This window comes from Fukomys damarensis, unplaced genomic scaffold (genome assembly GCF_012274545.1).
Source record: "Fukomys damarensis isolate Sample0158 unplaced genomic scaffold, DMR_v1.0_HiC HiC_scaffold_33, whole genome shotgun sequence".
NCBI lineage: Eukaryota > Metazoa > Chordata > Mammalia > Rodentia > Bathyergidae > Fukomys > Fukomys damarensis.
In genome coordinates, this window is record NW_022900945.1 from 46948190 (window position 1) to 46970213 (window position 22024).

General features: G+C 48.2%; 1 protein-coding gene across 3 annotated transcripts in view; it reads right to left on the minus strand.

The window, feature by feature from the left end:
* The window catches only part of Igsf3 (immunoglobulin superfamily member 3), a 91535-nt gene that overhangs the window by 15688 nt on the left and 53823 nt on the right, over nt 1-22024 (minus strand). Inside the window, exons 5-8 of one of the 3 annotated variants that reach the window (XM_010631199.3) lie at nt 17663-18052; nt 16107-16163; nt 13359-13760; nt 9791-10195 (exon numbers count right to left, since the gene is read on the minus strand). In XM_010631199.3, the coding sequence (XP_010629501.1) occupies nt 9791-10195; nt 13359-13760; nt 16107-16163; nt 17663-18052 (1254 nt within the window). Of the gene's footprint in view, nt 1-9790; nt 10196-13358; nt 13761-16106; nt 16167-17662; nt 18053-22024 lie in introns of all 3 variants that reach the window. The other 2 variants (XM_010631198.3, XM_010631200.3) reach the window with 2 other exon arrangements.

The window sequence follows — 22024 nt, forward strand, 5'->3', positions numbered from 1 at the left end:
AAAAAAAAAAAAAAAAAAAAAAAAACCTGGGATGCTCAGTATCATGTAAAAAGAGCTTTAAAATGTATTATTAATTGGGGCCAGATTATTTTTTGCAACTGTTACTAAGGAAACCTCAATTGCTATAGTAACTGCATATGTTAAACTGGAGCCCTATGACTCAACTTCAATTCAGTCACATGGTCTGAGAATGAGAACTCAAGGAAGAGAAATGTTTCAAAGCATTTCCATTTTTTTCCCCTTCCCATGTCAAAATATTGTGAAGTACTGAGAAGCTTGAAAAAGAGGCAGTTTTCAAATTTGGCGCATGCCTGACAGGTGGGCAAGAGGTCACCTCTGAACCCACTCTCTGGGCTTCCTCACACTTCTCGAGGGCAGGAGGGCGTTCCTGCAGCCAGGGGGACCTGAGGTGCAGTGGCTAATTAGGAAGCACTCGTGTGCCCTGCCACCGTGCCACCCTGGGCAGTGCAGGGTGTGCCTCGCCTCAGCACAGTCAGAAGCACAGCTGGCTCAGGGACCAAAGGTGTTTCCATTTGAAAAATGAACACAGTAACAGCAGTAATGGCCGTATCCTGCTCACTAGGAGTGTTCCGCAGATTAAAAGCCGCAGTATGCGGGAAGCTCAGCACAAAGCCTGGTGTACAGTAAACACTGAGCAAATTTCCGCTCTTCTCATTCCTTTTTGGTTTCTGCGCCTGGTCCCAAGTTCAAAGCTCCAGGTGGGGAACTGTCCCACACAGCTGGCAAAAGTACTTCTAAAGGTGCTGCCACAGATCAGCCACGGGGAATGAGCTGTGAGTCCGTCAGAAACGCACGCTCTTACGCCCACTGAGTCAGAATCTGCACTCTAACAAGAGCCCCAGGTGACTCTGATGTGTTGTAAAGCTCGAGAAACCCTGGACTTTGCTGCATCAGTGAATGGACTTAGGCAATAAATGCAGAGGTGAAAGTAAAGACGCTCAGAAGTGAAGCCTGGTTAATCCCCAGCAGTGAATCAGCAGGGGGAAGAAAGAATCCAGCAAGAGGCAGGACGAAGGGTCAGGGAAGCTGGCAGGCGATGTTCTAACTGCATGTTCCTGCCGTTTGCAGGAATGGCCCTTTCTTTCTTCAGCAAAGCAGTCTCCTTTCCCAAGCTTCAGATCACAGCTTAGAGACTGCATTTGGTAGTGGAGGAGACGCAGTGGTGTCAGAAGCCGGGACAGGGTGTTATGAAGGTGAAGAAGACAGGAGGATGGAGGAACCCAGCAGCAAGGACAAGCAGATGCTTCAGCCGCCAACCTCCCACCCTCCTGGTCCTATTTTCGGGTACTCTTCTTGTGCAAAACACATCTATTCCATCAATAAAGGATTCTCTTAAACCCCAGTACCTGCTGCCTTCCACTAAAGATAATTTTTTTTTTTTCAGTACCAGGAATCAAACTCAGGACTTTGTGCTGGCCAGGCAGGCTTGGCACAGTTAAGCTAAATCCCGGCCCCTGAAGGTTGATTGATTGATTGATTGATTATTTATTTACTGGCACTGGGGATCGAACTCAGGCCCTTGCAAGCGCTTACAAAGCAGGTGGCAGAATGACTGAGTCAAATCCCCAGACCCTGAAGATAATTTTTTAAGGTCTTCTTCCTGCAAAAATTTTAGGCGTCTAAAAGGACAAGGATTCCAACCCAATCATAGCTAAACAAGTTAATAAGTGAGTCACTGAGTCAAAACAGTTTGATTAACCTTTTTAGAAGAAGTACAAGTAACTTTTACTGTGAAGGAAGGGAGGGAACATTTCAGAAAGCTATGACCTCCGAGCTAGGTTCTAAGAAACAAATGAGCAGGTGGAGAAGGAAAAGCAAGAGGGCACCCAGACAAGAAGAGCCAAGGTGATGACTTCCGTGTCACGCTCAGGGAAGAGCAGGCCGGCGCGCTGCTAGATGAGGTTACAGAGCTGAGCTTGGCCACACTGGAGGGACCCTGAGTTTATGCTTGACCTGGTCCACCTGTGTCTCTCAGGGTGCTATCTGTGGCTCTGCAGCACGGATTTCTTGGAAACTTGCTGGAACCTAGTAGGTCCAAAACGCCAGGGCTGAGGCCCAGCTTCTCAAGCCCTCCAAGCAATTCTGATCCTGAAGTTTGACAAGCCTAGGGTGTGGAGGTGACGTGGTCACCAGGAAGTTCAGGAGATGGCAGTTTCTGTGCAGTGGTGGGAGCAGAAGGCAGAGGGCAGCAGATGAGGAGAGCTGGACAGTGAAGGAGTAGAAGGGGAGAGAAAGACACTGCTCTTAGTAATAGGCAGCTGACAGCAATGTCAGGGATCGAGGCGGCAGGGAAGGGAAGCAAGTCAGACAAGAGACAGGGGGAGAAGGAAGGAAGGGCAGCTGGGGATACTCCCTCATTTTCAGGGAAGCAGGCAGCAAAAAAAAAGGACCTCTCTTTCCTTTAATTACCACATTTTAGGGACGTCTGCTTCTTTAGCTGCACAGGGCTCCCCGCTCCTCTCCCCGTCCCCTCTCCACAACCATGACCTATCTGAACCCCTGAAAATCTCTCCCCTGCAGTTATAATCATCCTGCATGAGAGTCTCTGGACTCCAGCCTTAGCCACAGCTAGGGACATCTTCCTAAGAGGCAAAGTTTTTTTTTTTTTTTTTTTTTTTTTTTTTTTGCTTTTTGAGATGGGGTCTCACTTTGTAATCTAGGCTGGGTTTGAACTCACTATGTCACCCAGGCTGGCCTCAAACTTGTGGCAATTCTCCTGCCTCAGCCTCCAGAGTGCTGGGATTACAGGTGTGTACCACGCCCAGCTGGAGCACATCCCTGCAAAGTGTGCAGCCTGTCTCTAGCCCCCACTCCACAGCTCATGACAGCTGTTCTCAACAGGTACCCCTGGGCATCACAGAAATCTGGAGGCAGATCCTGGGGTACCACACTAACTTGGGGAGGGGTGGATATTTAATGGATCAAAGCCAACAACAGACACAAACCTATTTCTAAAAGCTATGTGGAAAGTGCCTTATGTCCTATGTGACTTTCAAATGACAACTCACGTGGGTGAAAATACTGTCTCTTGAACCTAGAATATATTTTTACTTTTTTAGAGGCGCAATGAGCCAGAGTCAATCAAGAGAGGATTTTTCCTTGTTCCCTTCAGAGTTGCATGTTGCTTCACAGACCCTAACCCAGCAAGCAGTGCTGCTTGGGGTGAGGTCTTCCGCCACCCACATTTAAGAGCAGCATTCATGGCATCCGAGGCCACCTGTGCCAGCCGTGAGCACTGACACTTCCCCATGCTCCTGTCCTCATCCCTGAGCACTTACACACTAAAGCACATTATAGCATTTGTGATAGCACTTTTTCTTTTCCTGTGGCCTTGGGGGCCTCTCACATGCTAGGCAAGTGCTCTATCACTGAGCTAGAGCTGCAGCCCTGAAACACATTATTTTAGTTTGAACCACTTTTTTAAAAAATCCTCCTTTATATTACCAATAGGACAATATAACAATTTTTAAAGGTTGCATGATTAGGAAAGTTATATTGTCTATGAATTTCATTTCAGGGTAGTAAAGGGAATATTACAAATTATTATTAAAAAACAATATGTCGTCTTGCATGATTTAAAGTCCTAATCTTCTGTTAGGGTATTTATTTAACAAACTTTCCTATACTTCTTTCTTTCTACATGCTCAGGACTATTCCTTGGTGTGTGTGTGTGTGGTACTAGGCATTCAGTCCAGGGTCTTCACAATGAGCTATAGCCTTGCCACCCCCACTCCTTTTTTTGTTGTGTTTAGTTTTAATTTTGAGACAGGGCTCACTAACTTGCCCAGGCTGGGCTTGAACTTTCAATCCTCCTGCCTCAGCCTCCCAGCTGGGGTTATAGGTTTGCATTGCCACGCCCAGCTACTCAGCACTATTCTATGCACTTTGTAAACATTAAATATTTGGTCCACAAGTGTCCTATGGGATAAATATCACACCCCAGCTTGACAAAGTTGCTTGCCTGAGGCTGCACAGCCAGTTACATGGCAGAGCTAGAATTCCAACCCTGGTCACTCGTCTGTCCTTGCTTTTAGTCATTATGGCCGGAAATCCCCTCTGCCTCTGTTTGCCCGTTCTTTTTGCTGGCCTTGCCACCACACCTGTGAAGCCTTACTGCACTGCTCTTTTCCCAGCCTGCCACCTCTTCCAGGCAGTCCACAAAGCAGCAACTGTGACACACCCAGCCCTGCAGCCTCAGCACCCAGCCCGTACCTGGCGTAGAGCAGATGCTCAAACACAGAGAGATATAGAAGGGACGGGCAATGTGAAAGGAGCAAGGGCTTGGATGTCCAAACATCTAATTAGGGGACACCCGACACCCGATCCTGCCTCCCTGTGTGCAGACAGGATGTGGCCCTTTGCTGGTTGACACCAATAACAAATGTCACCATGACAACAAGGCATGAGGCATGGGACGAGGGCTGAGGCCTCCTCCTAGGGCTCCTGTGCACTTGTTCACTCCGTCTCTGCACAGACCCAGGCAGAAGCCACAGGGAGTAAAAGGAGAGCCTCCTGCTACCCTGGAAGAAAGTAGGCCCACTGTTCTGAGGGATGGGGCACTCAGCCACCTACGGCACTGTGACAAGCAGAGCCAGCATTCACATGCCCTGGACTCATGTAAGTCAAAGAAAAAGCCCTCAGCTAAACCAATCTGCCAGGTCAGCAATAAGAAACAGAAAGAAACGAATTTGGCAACATCCAGAGGGTATTAAATATTCATCCTGACTACCCATCAGTACAATCCCAGCAGAATACACCCACTGACAAGTCGGCTCTCTGCCACCGGAGGCCGTCCTCCTGGAAGCTTGTTTACTGCTTTGTCGATTTTAATGTGCAATATTTAATAGCCAGACCAAGATATGGTTGTAAACATTTGCAAAACTGAGTGCTGACATTTCCCTTATTGTGTCTGTATTTAGTAATGTGTAATTGGAGCTAAAGCCAATCAGAAGGAAACAAGGTGACGCTTCACAAATTAAAAAAGGAAAAAGAAAAAAAAGATTAAGAATAGAGTACTGTGAACTGGCTAAAAGTCTTGCCTAAATGCCTCCTGGGAGTCACACTATGCGATCACCGGGAGTAAGACCAGGCCAAATTGACAAAAAAAGGAAGGGAGGGAATTCACTCCTTAAAAATTTCCTTGGGGATGTGCACCCAGAACAGGAAGTGTGCAAATGGAACATCAGTAACAGATCCACAGCAAGTGGACCGGGCTGTCTGACCAGGGATTCTGGGGGATTAAGCTCTTAGGATGTGGTCAGGATCAGCAGGTGGCTCCGGCAGGGACCAGCCTGGGCAGTGACCACACAGAGCCTTCCCGAGAGAGAGGACATTCCTGTGAGGACAGTGCTGCAGTGGAAGCCGATGATAAATGGATTCATCCTGGGCTTCTCATTCATTCTTAGAATAAGAACATTTGACAACACGGTCTTTAAGTGGGTGACAGGGGGCATTTCTATGGAAGATGTCAGAGCAGGGCTAAGAATCCATGCTTTGAGGGACAGGGTTTGCAGGGAGAGTGGAAGAAGCTAGCACTGATTAAGGTTCTGGTAGCCCCAAGCCTTAGAGCCACCTTGTGGCAGAAGTCAGAAGAAATAATGAAGTTCAATGAGGAACAAATTAAACTTCTATGTCCTTAACCGTCTGTGACTTGAGGATTTACAAGTGCTCAGTGAGCCAACTTCTACAGATCTTAAGGATCTGGAAATCAGGGTGGTAAACCAGAGCGAGGAAGCGTTATATAAACATACATGCTGCTAAGGCATAGAGCGTGTGCCTTGCATGCACCATGCCCTGCATAATCCTCAGCTTGACTTGAGGATTTACAAGTGCTCAGTGAGCCAACTTCTACAGATCTTAAGGATCTGGAAATCAGGGTGGTAAACCAGAGCGAGGAAGCGTTATATAAACATACATGCTGCTAAGGCATAGAGCGTGTGCCTTGCATGCACCATGCCCTGCATTCAATCCTCAGCCCACATATGTGCACACACACACACACACACACACACATGCACTTGCAACATACATGGTCCCAAAAAGATTCCTGAGCGAAAAAAATCAAACAAAAAATATGGCACTATGTCTAGAAGGTATATATTAATATTAATTAATATTAAGAATATTAAGAACTTTGTCTCGGACTCAGATTGACACCTGGCTCTGCCAGTTATTATGGATCACTGGGTGGTTTCTCAGGGCAGTGTCCTGATAAACTAGGTGGGGTGGTACCCTCTCGGACACTGCATGGAGTTGGTAAGAAAGAACCAAGTAAGTTATTAGATATAGTACATTCAGGATGGTGATGGCCACTCAGAAATGCTGAATACTTATCAGGTATCCCTGATGTTGCTATTGCTATTACTGCTAGTCCCAATGGTGCTAAGACTGCTGCACCAGCAACCTACAGGGGAAACCTCTTAAGTAAAGGACCCTTTAGCTGAATGCAGAAGGAATTCTGATTATATGGCCTCATAACAGGGCAAAGCCTCCCTACCGCAATGTTGTTTGTGTGTGTGTGGATTGAACCAGGGCCTGGGACACGGTAAGCAAGTGATCTACCACTGAGCTACAGCCCCAACCCCATAATTCTTTAATAAAGTGTACCTGGGTTCAATTTCTAACCCCCTTACTGTCACTCTGGCATGGGCAAACTAGAACCTCCGAGCCTGTGACATTTCATTTATCAGATGAAAATGAAATGCCTCCAGTATCAGCCAGCTTTCCCATGGCTGCAACAAAATACATGATGACCACAATGGTTTTCAGAGGATTCAGTCCATGGTGGATTGACTCCAAGGCAGAAAGGCATGGTGGGGAACCGGCAGCCAGGAGCAAAGGGTGAAAGGAGAAGCCAGGGAGGGAGACACACCCTCCCAAGCACACCTCCTGTGGCCAGCCTCCTCCACTGCCTCCGGTCAGTTGTGATGAACCCACCGGTGAGTAGAACACTCCTGATTCAGTCACCTTCCACACACACGAGACTCAGGGGGCCCTTTCAGACCTACCCCATAACACCTTCCTCCCAAGGTCGCAGCGAAAGCTTGGTGAGAAAACACACTAAATGGAAGACCGTCTCCAGCTCTCATGTATTTTTCTACTTCTTTTTCCAAAATGAAAGCACCAGTACCAACCAATGTATTTAGGGAAAAGAGGAGAAATGAACCTGCAGCACTTTGGAAAATATTAAGTGCTAGGCCCATCCATATTTAATAAAGGAAAGACAGCAACACTAAAGGAGATGCACTCTCCCTGGTGCCTCAGGCACTCTGGGAGTCCTGGGCAGCCTCAAGCTCCTACCTTTGCTCTTTCCAGCCTCGGGGGACCAGGAGAGTACATTACTCTGCCCCTTTAAGCCGAGGCCTCATCATAGCCCCAGGCCAACGATGCCCCGAAGTCCTCTATGCCAACCACTGGTCATTCTCACTTCACAGCAGAAACATAAACAGAAATCAACAGAACACACACAAATCATGAGGACAGACTTGGATCCTGGGCCTTCTAACGCGCTCCAGCTATCCTTCCTCTAGGAGGCAATAATATGGTGTAACAGAAAACACAGATGTGTGGAAGTCAGAGAGACCTCAGCCCCATGCTCAGCTCAAATCTCAGTTCTGCCATTTAACCAGTCAGTTAGTTGGCCTTTGCCAAGTGCCCAGCCACTGTGAGCCTTGGTTTCTTCATAGCAAAACTGGCACAGAGCCATTCACTTTATCAGATTGTTGGGGGAGCTTAAAGAGAACATGGAACACAAAACCTGGCACCCAGGAGTACTTCATAAATTTCTTTCCCATTCAGCCTTTAGTACTATCATAACTTAATCAGAATCCAAATAATGACAACCTTTAGTGAATTAATTCCATAATTGTCCCTTAGGTGCTCCAGTCTTAGACTCCAAGTAGTACAAGAAGCTGGCAAATATTACTTTATTCAAAGAGGCAATGACAACCAAGGTCTTGAGGTCAGCATCTCCTCTACCTTCAACCACTCAGAACCACGTGACAGCCACTGCTGCTCAGAACATCGACCTTGAGTGACAGGGGAAATAACAAAGGGCAGGATCATGATCTTAATGTTCTACTCAATAAGGCAGGCAAGTGGGGCTTCAGCATCTCCCACAGCGGGGACTCACAACATACAAGGTCTCTGCTTAACCCTGCATTAACCTGCCCATCCTCTTAAAAACAGCTGTTAACCCTAGCATCCTGCTGACCTGGGTTCGGGCTCTAATTAGCCAAGAATAGTGTCATCATTTATGGAACTTACTTGTTTCAAAACTTCTACAGAACAGGCCTCTTTCGTGGGCTCAGAAAACAGGAGGGATCAACTTGGACATTACTGTTATTTAATCTTGTATTGCTGTGGCCATCTGAAGACAGCTAGGGGACCAGGCTAGGTACTTATCATAGTTACAAACAGACAAAGCCAAAATCCCTTTTGTAAAGGGTTCAAACCATCTTCGCAAAGTAAGTGGGTCAGAAAGTCAGAAAAAGGTCTTTGCAAAGTGCAGCCGTACTCACTGTGGGGGACCTGTTCCATCCCACACCTGGGCTCGGCAACAGGAGGGAGGCAGGACCTACAGTCTGGGCTGCGCTTCTACCAGCTTCTGGCCTAGCAGGTGCAGAGACAGATGCAGGGGGAAACCTTAAGAGCACTGTGTAATGAAAAGCTCGAGCACATTAGCAGAAGCAACTGATGGCATTTGCAGGAAGCTTCTGCAAAGCACTGCCTCTTTACACCCGCCTCCATAGAAGAAAGGCACTCAAATCCAGCCCATGTGGACAGGTCCCGAGTCAAGGAAGCAGAGGGGATGGCACAAAGTCCATAAGGTTCCACACCTGTCACCAACTAGCTTCTCCCTGTGTCGCTTCATCCTTCCTGGGGCTGTGAAATTCTAACAAAACAACTCAGCCTCGGCACTGAGCAAAAAGCAGATGCTCAATAAGGGTCCATTATCTTTCCTTTTCCTTTCGAGTCTCCTTGTCTATAAGCAGGGGAACAATGATACGTCTTTCATATAATCATTGAAAGGACTACAGGAAATGAGGTTAAGTAGATAGAACTGTCCACAAAATAAATGACTGGCACGTGTCATAAATGTCAATATCTTAACACAAGGCGAAACACACACACACACACACACACACACACACACACACACACACACACACACGGGCTAGGAGGTTGTCCTAGATTAATGAGCCTAAACAGACAGGGCAACTAAATGCAATGTATGGTCCCTCACTGAATCCTGCTTGGGGTTAAAAAGAGCTACCAATGGCATTACTGGCCCAGTAGGGAAATGGAGGTGAGGGACGATGCGAATGCTGAACTCCCACAGCTGAAAATGGTGTCGTGGTGGGCAGGACGATCTCCTGCTCTGGGGGGTTATACAGTGGAGAATGCAGGGGGTGTCCTGACGTCCACACCATACTCTCAAATGGTCCGAAGACAGTAACAAAATACAAGAGGAAAAGAGTGAGTGTGGCAAGATGTTAATAACTGGTTGTCACCGAGAGGGAATCCAAATGCTCACTTACGATTCATGCCACCTCCTATCGACTGGAAATTTCTCAAAGTGCTCAGACACAGAGCCTAATGCACTGACCCCTTCCCTCTGCACATCTCCTAAGGCCTTGTAAGGCACGCCCTCATGTGTCTTGACACATCACACCGCATCTCACTGGAGAGTTTGCGTCTTTCCCTGTCACAGATGCACGATCCTCCTGGGGCCCCGGGGCCGGGAGACCCTCGGGCCAGCAGCACCCACCTGGCTGCAGCACTCGAATCTCCAGCAGGTTAGAGGTCCTCTCCGCCAGTAGGGTCCAGGTGTGGTTGTAGTTCTTCCGCCACAGCTCAGCCACGCACTGGTACTTGCCCGCCTCGGTGTCACTGGCCCGGCTGATGCTCAAGCGGACGTTGTTGCTGGACTCGGCCTTCTCGATGGCGGTCCGGGTCCGGAAGCTGGAGGACCTGTCCCCCCACTGGACCCCTCCATCCCGTGTGAAGGTCACCAGGTCGTGGAACTCGACAGTGCCCACTGGCTGGAAGCGCCATGTCACCGACACAGGGACGCGGGCCGGGTAGTGGGGCTTGATGATACACTGCAAGTCAAAGGAGTCGCTGTAGGTCACCCCTGGTGTCCGGGAGATGGCTGTGACTGCAAAGCCTGTTTCTGGACAGAGAGCAGAGAGATTCAACCAGAGGAGGCACCTGGCTTTCTTGGGGTAGGTGATGTCGGCCACAGGGTGACTGGCAAAGCCACAGTACACAGCAGAAGCCCAAAGGCTCTTTTGAGCTTTCTTTTCACACTGGGGCTAATGTTCCTTAGTCTCCAAAACCTGCAGGAAGAAGCCCAGGGCAATTCTCTGAGCATAGCACCTGCCAACCCCTCCCAGGGAGATCTTTGTGTGGACCTGCATTAAGTCCTCCTCCAGAACCAGACACCACTGCCTTTCACGGGCCGCTTACAGCAGCCAGGGCCATGTCTAGAAAACCAGATTCCGTGCAAAAACAGGAGAAAAAGGCCCCAAAGCCAGTGCACATCCACCAGTCTACCCATTTCGCTGGCCCTCTAGTGTCTGGGTGTCCCAAAGAGAGGCAGATGCAGCAGGGGCCCTCCAGCCCCAGGGCAGAGTGGCAGTAAGGGACCCACGGCAGGAGGGACTGCTCTTCAGCAGGTGGCAACCTCAGATGAGGCGGGAACAACAGCCCATAATTCAGGGTTCTGCAGTCTCAGCGGGTGTGAGTCTCTCAGTATTCCTTACTGAATGGGCAGCATTGCTAAGCCCTCGGACTCCTCCACACAAGTGCCTTGGGTTCCTTCAGTCCAGAAACACTATTCTCTATTAGTACACCGAATATAATCATAAAACTAGTAGCAGCCGAATTCACTGAGCACCACTTATGTGCTAGGCATGGCGCCAACCCCTTGATCACACCATACCTCACTGAATCCAACAACTGAGTAAGGAAAGAAGACTAAGTGTCACCTTTCACAGGGCACAGAGAAGTGAAATAAACCGTCCGACACCAAGGTACTAGGAACTGGCAGAATCAGGCTACAAACCTGCATGGACCTGATTCTGGGGCAGCACAGCGTTTAGGGACACAGACGCCTCAACCAGCTGTCCAACCGGGACACCTCCTAGCTGTGGGACATTGAACAACTGACCTAACTTCTTTCTGCCAGTTCCCCATCTGGAAAATGAGTCCTTGTGAAGATGGAATAAACATCTGTGAAATGCCTAGAACGGTATCTGGCACATTACTTTTCAAAACTATGTTTGCTTAAGAAACAAAAGGGACATGAAGGAAAGTAAACTTTACAGATGAAAGGCAAGGCACACAATGAGCCTTCTTCCTTTCCAGGGGGAGGTTGTGAGAGAACAGGTGGGCCAAATGGGCTGAAAACTCAGGAGCTCCGATCCAGATGTCATAATGTGCATCCTTAAAAAAACAGTCTTTAGACACTCCTCACCTCCACGGAGGCAGCCTCTCTACACCATGACTCTCAGCCTGAAGGGGCGCACGCCACAGTCACTGACTACAGGTGAACCGGTTCACATGCACAGTCGTTAACACCCTGTGGGTGTCTGGAACCACTCACTCTCTCACCCACGCAACTTATCACTGTCCCCTTCCACAGAGAGCAGATTGCACCTAAACGCACCAACTACAGAGAAGACCTTAGTCCGCGGTGCTCGCCTGATCTTCCCTGGCCCACCACTTTGGGCCACTGCTCTGGGCCGCCCGGATTATGGCTTTTGCCAGAGGCGTCCTGGGGGAGGAGTCAGACGGGCAGGGCCGGCCCCAGGGACCCATCACAGCCCTCTCAGACCACCTTGGCTGTGGGGAACGCTAGACACGGTAAGGACAGCAATGCTCTCAGGCTGACCGGAGATGGCAAAACACTCCTGGAGAAAGTAACCAGACTCACTGTAACCATGCTCTGATGCACCTACCCTGCCAGCGCTAGCAGCGTGGGACGCTCTGAGCTTTCCCCTCTGGTGCCCAGCACACAGGAACAGGGATTGAAATAATCAGGAACCATAATCGCTAGAGGGTTTCTAAAGACACAAATCTGAGCCATACGATTACTGCAAAGAGCAGAGCCATCATCTCTGGCTTAAGCTTTCAGAGAGCAAATGTAATCCTCATCCCAGAGAGGTAGCGAAGTGGAAGACTTGGACTTGGTCTCAGGCAAAGCCAGTGGGGGCTGCTGTCTTGTTGTTTTTTGTTTGTTTGTTTGTTTGCTTGCTTTTGAGACAGGGTCTCACTCACTATGTAGTTGAGACTGACCTGGAACTCACTATGTAGCCCAGGCTAGTCTCGACCTCACAGCGATCCTCCTGCCTCAGCCTCCCAAGTGCAGGGATTACAGGCATGCACCATCACGCCTGGCAGCGCTGCTGTCTTTACTGGATGTTCTGACAGTACCACCAGCTCTCCCTGTGAGAAAACAGAGACAGCGTCCCTGAGAGTGGGGTGGGATGCTGAGGATAACTGGTGCTGGCCTCCTGGTGAACAGGAGACAAGTTATCTGCGCAGCAAAGTAGTAGGCTGGTCTTTTAAAATTTAATATACTGATTGCATTTGGCAGATAAAAGTTGACAGAAGCCTTTTTAGCCACCCCTCAAGAAGCAAATCTAATATTCTTTAGTTTTAGCAAATCTCAAGGTTATCTTTCTATTTCATGCTAATAAGGAAATGGACTTCTTAAGTAGGGGCTGCCTTAGAGAGGAGTGGATAAAAGCACAAGCCTTGAAAACTATTAAGATGGAATGCTGGCTTCCTGGGCTCAGGCGGTGGGTCAGCCATTTAAAAACTGTAATCTTGGGCAAATTAGTTACCCTTTCTTAGTTTTCTGAAAAATGAAACTTGGCTTGGTGAGGCATCAGTAGCACAGCTAAACTCGAGTAGTTGCGGAGCCAGAAACACACCAATGCTAAATAAATGGGAAGGGAATTTCCTGTCCTGCTCTGCCTGCTGTCAGAAGGGTTGGGCCGTGGGCAGGAGACCAGGGAGGCCCAGAGAGAGGAGCTGTGGAACTTGGTTGTTCCTCTACCTCTCTACCAGGCAGATTTGACGGTAGCCTCGGCCCTGCTGGGCGGTGGCCCTAATCCAACTTGAACCTCAGCCCTAGAAAAAGGAAGAGCTCCCCAGGTTGCTGCCTCTGGATGCCCCACCATCCACTGTTGATTCCTTCACCCTGCCCACAGAACCCTAAGGAGTTCTTCCGCTAGAAGGTGCCACGGTGCCCTGCCAGAACTCCGATCGGGTCAAAGTGAGCCGCCCGGTGCACGAGCAGCCTGGACAGCGTCCCACCTGTCACTTACCTAGAGCTGTGATGGAGACCAGAGTGCTGGCGCGGCGCTCCCCCACGACCTGCCACTCGCCGTCCACCGCCCGCACCCATTCAGTCACGTGACACTCGTACTGGCCCTCGTCCTCCTTTCTGCTGTTGAAGATGCCCAGGCTGAAGGAGTTGGGCTGCACCTGCTCCATCTGGATGCCCCCGAAGCTGCTGCGCTCCCAGTAAGATGAGCCTGGCTGCACAGTGCCATCGCGGTCCAGCCACACGATGTTGCTCCGGCGGCTCTGCCTGTCCACGAGCTGCCAGATGACAGAGAAGCGGCCCTGCAGCCTGCCCGCCGTGCGGACGCTGCAGGAGAAGCGCAGGTCCTCGCCCTCGAGGATGAGGCTGGCGTTGCTCACTACCTCCACGGAGATGCTGCTCTCTGAGGAGAGGAGAGATGGCGTGTTGGGGGCGGTGTGGTTTTCACGGTGCCCTCCCACAGATGTCACCAGGGGACGTGTGCAAATGCAATCCACAGTCCCTAGTCATGGACAGTGAGCTCAGAGGATAAAAAATACTCTGACATTTCCTGCCGCAAGATCTAGCTGGTTGTAGGCATCGCTCCCCATGATTCTTGATCTGACAACCTAGGCTGTTCTTTGCTACATGAAGAGGCCTGGGACAATGAGGTTTGGAGACTGAGTCAGAGCCTAAGAAATGCAGCACAATGACATGTTATGACATAAGACACTTTACAGAGTAACCTATCTAGCTGGAGTTCAAAACTTCCAGCAAAATGAATTAACTCCCAGATCCTACTTCACCTCAGTCTTCCCGCCACTCAGTGCGAAAGTAGTTTAATAAAAGCTGACCATCGACAATGTATCCTTTGAGTCCTTCAGAGGAATATTAGAAAGCAGACAAAAAAATGCCAGGGAGTATTTGGAAGATCGGTTGTGCTTGTGTGTGTATCACAGTGACACACAGACAGCTTGGTTTCTCACAGTGAGCGGGGGTGAGCTCTTGTAATTCCACTAACACAGAATAAACCAAAGCCAGGGGCTCATCATCATCCATTCTCCTGTCTGTCTTCACTCAGCCCTGAGGTCCTCTTCTCTCTACCTGGAAACATCTGCCAGTTTGTGGAGGGATCCCGCTCCTCGGTGCCTCAGTCTACCCTTTGCTACTAATCTCAGCAGCTGATCTCACTCAACTGAGCTGCTTAAACTCTACACATTTTGGTTTCTTCTCTAAGATAGGCAGAATGCTACCTTTCACTGCAGAATTTTTCAAAGATGAAAGTGTAAATGCAACAATGTATACAGTTTACTTAACACATTGTGAGTTTTCAAAAGTGGTCAACGTGATGATGATTAATTTTACTATCTCTAATAAATTTTTGTTCTTATAAACAGCATGGATATCCTAATCTTAATTATGCATATATTATTTTGTATAATTACCTACATGGAGTTTAAAAGGCCAATGAGTATTAAAGAACACAAAGATCAGTACCATAACTAATTTGGCTTCAATTTTCTGGGCATGAAATACTTATAGTAATTTTAAATCAATCAATTAAATCAAATACCAGATTAGGAAGCACACCTGATTACTGATGGAAACACACACACACACACATATGAATCAATCTTTTCTCCCCTTTATTTCCCCACAAGCAGAAACAAAGACGAGCACTGAGCCTCACCACTGAGCTCCAGTTATGGGAAATATGCTTCTACCCATTCTGGATGTGCTTGATTCATGTGAAAAATAAGATCTGTACAAGGTGGGGAGGGCGGTTTTCCGGGAGGGCAACTGCCCCCAGGAGTCTCACTGAGGCGATTCTCAGAGATGATGAGGCTCCTGCAGAGCCCCATCTACAGCTCGAGTGGTTAAGAGCACAGATCTGGAGCTCGGGTTACTACATCCTAACTCTAGTATTGAGGTTCCTACTTACCTTTCCAAACTCTAATTTCTCCTGTGCAAAATGAAGGTACTAATAGTGCCCAACTCTTAGGATCATGACACTGAGAGGATCAGATGAGGTACTTGTTTTTCATCATTAATAATAATAATAATAATAATAATCCTCTTTAGGATAAAGACATATCCCTACTGTTATTAATTCATACTGATGGATTAAAGGGTGACTTCAGCCCAAAGAGAGAAGGGCATCCTTTTGCTTGTCTTATGCAGAAGAATGACCTTTCTGTCACTCCAGTGGACTCCTATCAAAGTACTGGCTTGTTATTCTAAGGGCTGCTGTTTGGAGAAAGCCTGGAAAAAACTCACAGTTATAAGAAAAGCCACCTGTCAGCCACAGACCAGGGCTGCACTGCACATTATAGCGACTTACATGGGTTTCCAGGCCTGTAAAAAGGCAGCCAACAAGATAAAACTCTGGATTAAGTGAAAACTAGGACAGAACTAATGAGAATCTCAGTTCATGTTCACAGACGAAAATTTCAAATCAAGAGGCTGACGGTGTCGCACAAGCTAAGCGCAGAGCAGTGGATTTGGAGTTAGAAGCAAATGTGTCGAATGCAATGCAGGCTCGACTGCTAACTGCACAATAAATAGGCTCAGTCCCTTCCTTGAGTGGTGCTCTGATTTTATTCATAAGGTAGCTACAACATTGGCCTCTACAGGGATTTGCGAGGTGGGAGCAGAGAAGGAGACAATTTATGTAGAAGCATTTGGGGCTCTTGGGAGAAAAGGCGTCATTAAAATCCAAGGTATGATCACCATTACCGATGTGACTGTTGTCGTTCTCTGGCAGACTTACCCAAGTGGCCTTGGGACAGGATCTGGTGGTGCTGGGGGACTTTAACTACCCAGTTATCTGCTGGAAAAGCAATATAGCAGGCCACAGATCATCAAACAGGTTCTCGGAAGGGATTTGGGGGAAATCTTTTAGTACAAAAGATACAGGAAGTAATCAGCGTGGCTGCCCTTCGCTCCATCCTTACAAAACAATGAGGAATTAGTTACAGATTTTAAAGTAGAGAGTCCGTGGTTAAGGCAAGCACAGACCAACAGGAAAATAATAAAGAGACTGGGGATTCAACTCAACAGTTTCAATTATACAAATATTCAGCAAGCACCTACTCTATGCAAAGCACCATGCTAGGCATTGCGGGGTAGAGGTGGGAGGGGGAGGCTAAGAAATAGAATTTCAAGGTAATTAAGGGTACGTGTATAGGTTTTTTTAAAGAAAAAAAAAAGCACTGAAAGAAACTAATCCTGTTGATGAGAAGAGTGACAAGTGTCCTGTCTCTATTTTTGACTTCACACTAAGAATTTTTTTGCAGTACCAGGGATTGAACTCAGGACCTTGCGCTTGGGAGGCAGGTGCAGCACCACTGAGCTACATCCCCAGCCCAAAGAGAAGTATTTTAAATATGAAAAATGTAAAGGAAAATGTAAAGGAAATGATTACAAGGTTAACAGAAAGAACAGTTTGAGCATCTGAGAAAAAGTTAAAGGTTAGTTTCACAACTTTACCACCTTATTTAAAATTAGAGCATTGTTAATTTGTATTATCCTCTTACTAAAAACAGAACTATGAAAGAAAGGAGATTAATAGAAACACCATAACACTACGGGCATTTAAATAGGACATGCACAAACACCAGTCATCTCTGGAGTTCCCACAAGGCTCTCTCCACGCAGATAATAACGTCAGCTTACAAGGAGGTAGGGCCCACCTGAGCAACATCTGAGGCAGCCTGAGCTTACAAAGGTCCACCCCAGGAATGCAGGAGAGCCCACCCACTACTTCTTTTTCAGGACTGGGGATGGAACCTAAGGTCTGGAGCATGCTAGGCAAACGCTGTACAAAGCCACTGACTTGTCATAACGCAACTTCCCAGTGAGGACAATCAGGGAAACATCCCCCTTTCTACATGGAAAACCCCAGACATCAAATCCCTCTTTATAATGTACTTTACGATTTGAAATCCTCATACAGGAGACCAGCTCTCCTCAAGTGAGATTTCGAGACAAGCCTCTGCCCACTTTTTCTAGAACTTAGTTCCCACAGAGGAGCAAAGAGCATCACGGGCATGGCCTTTCTCCAGACTGAGCAATGTTTACTCAGCTGCTCAAGCTCAAGTCTGCAGGCCCTAGCCAGAGACACCCACGATGTTCTGGGTACCTGAGGGGCTGAGTGTGGGCAGAGGGCTGGAGGAGGCTGACAGGCTCAGCGGTGCTCTCTCTCTCTCTCTGCCTTACCCGAGTTCCATGTATTGCTTTCTTCCCTCTACTTCTCCTAGTGACTGCAGCCACTGACTAAGGGACCCAGGGAGGACAAACAAGCAGGCAATGCATTTCTCCACTTACTGAGGGGGAGGACAATGATGGGAATGTTCTTGGGGCGCTTGCTTTCCTTGTCGATGAACTCCCCAGTGACAGTTTTCTCTCGCTCCGTCACACGACAGTTGTATTTCCCACTGTCTTCCTGGCGGAGGTGGTAGATTTTCAGCACAAAGACACTGTCGCTCTCTTTGGACACTTTAAGCTGTCCCTTGGCTTCTCGGTGGGCAAATTCGCTGTTGAGAACTGGCACAGCATTAGGCCCCATGCTGGCAATGAGGGAGCTGTTGAAGGCCCAGGAGACAGCAAAGTAACGGTCGGGAATGTTCTGAGCCTCCAAGATGCATCTGAACTCCACTGGCTCACCCACCGTGTGCAGCCGCTTGTCGGTTTCCAGCCGAACAGTGAACTCTTTGTCTGGGAAAACAAACAAAATGGACATATCCGGGCAAAAGTGGGCTGCGGCGAACCAAACTGCATGGGCAAATTCCTACACTCCCTGCCTTTCGTATGATGCTAACTCACCACTGGGGTACCCGGCACTCATCCTGAGAGAAACCCCAACTCTGGTCTGGGCTAGCTGAAGCCCACAGAAATCCCTGAACATCATGGTATCTTTTCTAGACTCAGATGGTCTAGGGAGCATGCTACCCTAGTTCAGACCAATAAGGCTCTGTTCAACGCTTATGTTGTCCCTGATGAGTCCCGCAGAACCCAGGAGGAATGCCTACCATCTTTAATGGCAGAGTCAAAGGTCTAACACCTTGATACATACACCCAGAACTCCACGGAGGCAACACAACTACAAATATTTTCAGCAGGTGTTACAGAACTGACTCCCATAGAGCTCTAGGAGATATAGGGACAGTGGCCTTGTTGCTGACCCCAATCTTACTAAATAGCTAAAGATGAAATATTGCAATTCTTCTCTCCTCTCATGTGAATACTGGAAGTAGATATGGGTAAGACAAACTGATAGCATTACCTGAGAAAACAAAAAGCTATCTTTTCACTGGTCTAGCACCCGCCAGTGGGTGGGTGGAGTGGAAAGATGCCCACTTAACCAACAGTCAGGTGACCTCTGAAAAGACCCAGGGACCCAAACACTCTTCAAAGAGCTGGGTGTCTAACCAGGCAAGAGCGGGGAGACCTAGGAAGGATTCATCACCATGAACGGTGTCACCAACAGTGTCACAGCCTTCCAGGTAATGGCGTGTGGTGACTGTCAACTTATGAGACAGTTACCCAATCTCAGAGGCACCCACAGCAGAAGGGAGATGAAGGAGAAGGAAGTTGAGGGTCAAAAGAAACCTTTGTCCAAAGAAACAGAACCAGCAGGAGGTGGCAGCTGTGACCACTGCCCAAATCCCTCCTTGCAGTTCTAGCTGTTCCTCCAAAGCAGACGCTGAGAGGAAATCACATCACAGCCATGTTTCGATTCTCTAGAAATCCATTAGCCTCAATCACAACTTCCCTCCCCATTGGACGATTGTAGGATTTCCCACAGGCTTCAGGACCCTTGACTCATTCATTCCTGATCACAGGTACTCTTCAAGCAGATGAAAGTCCATTTCCCTGAAGAAGCATAGGAATCATGAATGAGCTGCTTCACTCTTCCCTCTCCCCGGCCCCAGCTCGAATTCACACCCACCCGCTCTCCATCACCACCCCTCTGCCAGGGCCAGGGTCTTGCCCCTAACACTCCTTCTCTCTCTTTCTGTACTGCCAAGCTTCTTGCCATGTGTTGGTCACCACTGCTTCCCCTCCCCAAGAGGCCAGTCCTGAGAGACGTGGCTGAAAGAAGCAGGTTTTCCTCTGTCTCAGCCTCCTAGATGATCACACCCATATGGAACTGAGCCCATGTTATCTGCTCTCTGTTATTAGCCCTTGGGTCAACCAAAGTATAGTAATTCATAACCCAGCATCAAGGCTAAAAAGTACTCCTTCACATAAATGCCAGTGTACACAGGCCAGCATGCCCCTGATCTCAGATCTTTCCATTTGTCCTTACCAGGCTGGCACACAACTGAGGCCTTCCTTTTGTTGACCACCAAAAATGCTTCTTATCCCATGAGAATCCACCCGTGGCTCAGGAGGCCTCCACATCCCCAGGCTGAAGATATATGTTACCCCCATTCCTGCAGAGTACTTTGCTCTTGGCTATACCCAGCCAATCCACTGGAAATGCCTCACTTCTCAGCTCACTGAAATTTGGCCTCCGGCCCTTCTCCCACAAATCACTGACCTAGCAAATGGCACCAATGTTTCACTCCAGGCCACCTCTACTGTCATAAGCATTGGTCCTTCTCAAGGGCTTCCGCCTTTGCCCCTGGTCCTCCTCTGGGTTCCATGACACCCTCCTTCTTCTTGGGAATTTTGCTCCTCTCTCTCACTGGGTCCTGACCCTCTGGCCACCACTTAGTGCTGCTGCTCTCCTAAGCCCAGGAGGCTTTCCCTGAGCCCTCCTCACTTGGAGGTTTGGTCTCTACCCAACATCCAGACAGCCACGTGTAATGACATGCTGAGTATTTCATGTTCTTTGTGCATTTGTTTTTCTTTTGTGGTTATGTGGATCAAATGTTCCAAGCATCTCTGAGAATGGATTCCTTGACTGGAATTTACAAAACAAGACAGCCAGAGCTGCCTCTAATAGGGAGGCAGAGATTTTCAGGCAGGACTCCACATGTCCTTCCCCTCCCTTCTTCCTATAGTTCAAGGAACCCTAGTGCCACAAGTACAAGGGCTCAGGTACCTCCAAGGGCTGCTAAGGTTTAGAGAACAGCTGGAAACCTGGCCCACACAGTGAAGTCCAAGCTCCACTTCTCAGCATTTGGGCAATGGCTACCTTTCCTTCCTTTTCCCACAGCACCTAGTCATGCTTGACTTTTCTCTGTTTGGGAAACAATCAAAAAATGTTATTGAGTCCACTCAAGTCACCAGAATTGCCAGAGTTCCTGGATTTGCCTTAACAGCTATCCCACTCAAAGAAAACTAAGAAGAGCAAGAACCTTCATCTTTACTGTGTTCCCAAACACTCCATTCAGAGGCCATGATAGCACTTTACACTTCCTACTCGGCCCCTGACTGTCTGGTCCACAAGCACCTCAAGTGCAGGGAGCAAGGTAACTTATCTCTGCCTCTCCTAGTGGCCCACACCACACCTTACGTGCAGTAGAGACTGATGGCTGTATATTGAAATGCACTGAGCTTGTACGTGAACTCAGGGTAAAATCATCACCCCTTTCCTTCCTTTAAATTTTCCTTTTGCTGGCTTAGTCTGGATACATTTGCAGGAAAAATTCAGAGTCCTAATTCCAAATTGGTAAGATTAAAATAAAGAAGATTAACTGATGCAACCTAATTCAAAAGCATTAAGACTCAAAATTTGGTCCAGACTTTCAAAGCTGATCTTTAAACCATCCAGCAAGGAAAATGCTAAATAGGAAATAAAGCTCCTTCAGTAGACTTCTTAATACCAGAAGATCCAGAAGCTGCTAAAAGCCCTGGGTCCTACAGAGTAGATCAAGCATTCCAATCCAGGAACCCAATCCTCTAGTGAAAGCCTGACAACCATTAGCTTTCCTGAGAATCCCTTCTGCCTTATTCCCTCTCGAGCTGTGCTGGACAAAATGTAGACAGCAGAAGAAATCACCTGGGAAGTGCACTAGAAATACAACTTCCCCAGTCCCATCCCAGAATTCTCCAACTCAGGACTTCTGAGATGAGGCCCAGGAAGTATACTTTTAGGGGAGTCAGCAGCACTTGTCCTGAATGTCAGACAACCATGAGAAGACCCAATAAAAAGACTAGCAAATGGGAGAAAGAGATCAAATGCCATCAGAAACGACAGCGCCATCAGAACACACAGTCCTCTACTCCCTTACCAGGACTGCACAGCCCTCACCAGAGGGAGGAAGTACCAACCCCAGGAAAGGGTCATGGTCCACGAGGTATACCTTAATAAGAGCACAATGACCATCCTCCAGAGCCAGAGACTGAAGGTCCAAAGGATAACCTACCTCCCAGCCAAGGTGGGAGCAACAGCTGTCAGCTCTGACATGGAGCTCGGCAAGCTGAGGAGTGAGCTTGGAGTGGAGTCTGGAGACAGCAAGGGAAGCCAGGGAGACTGTAGCTCTCCAAGTCACCAGCCCTAAACATATCACTCAGCTTCCTCAGGGATTCTAGCCAGGTCTTTCCTGCAGAAAACTTCAGTGATAAGACCCGGTACTCTCTGGACAGGCTTATGAACACAGTGACTCTGGCTGGGGTCCTGCCATGAAGTCCTCTGCGCCTGTACCCTCACCTATGAAATGGGAAGGTCACTCAAGGACCTCCTAAGAGACTGTGACAGTATGTGATAGAGCATTTTGGGGTTATACCTCTACAGAA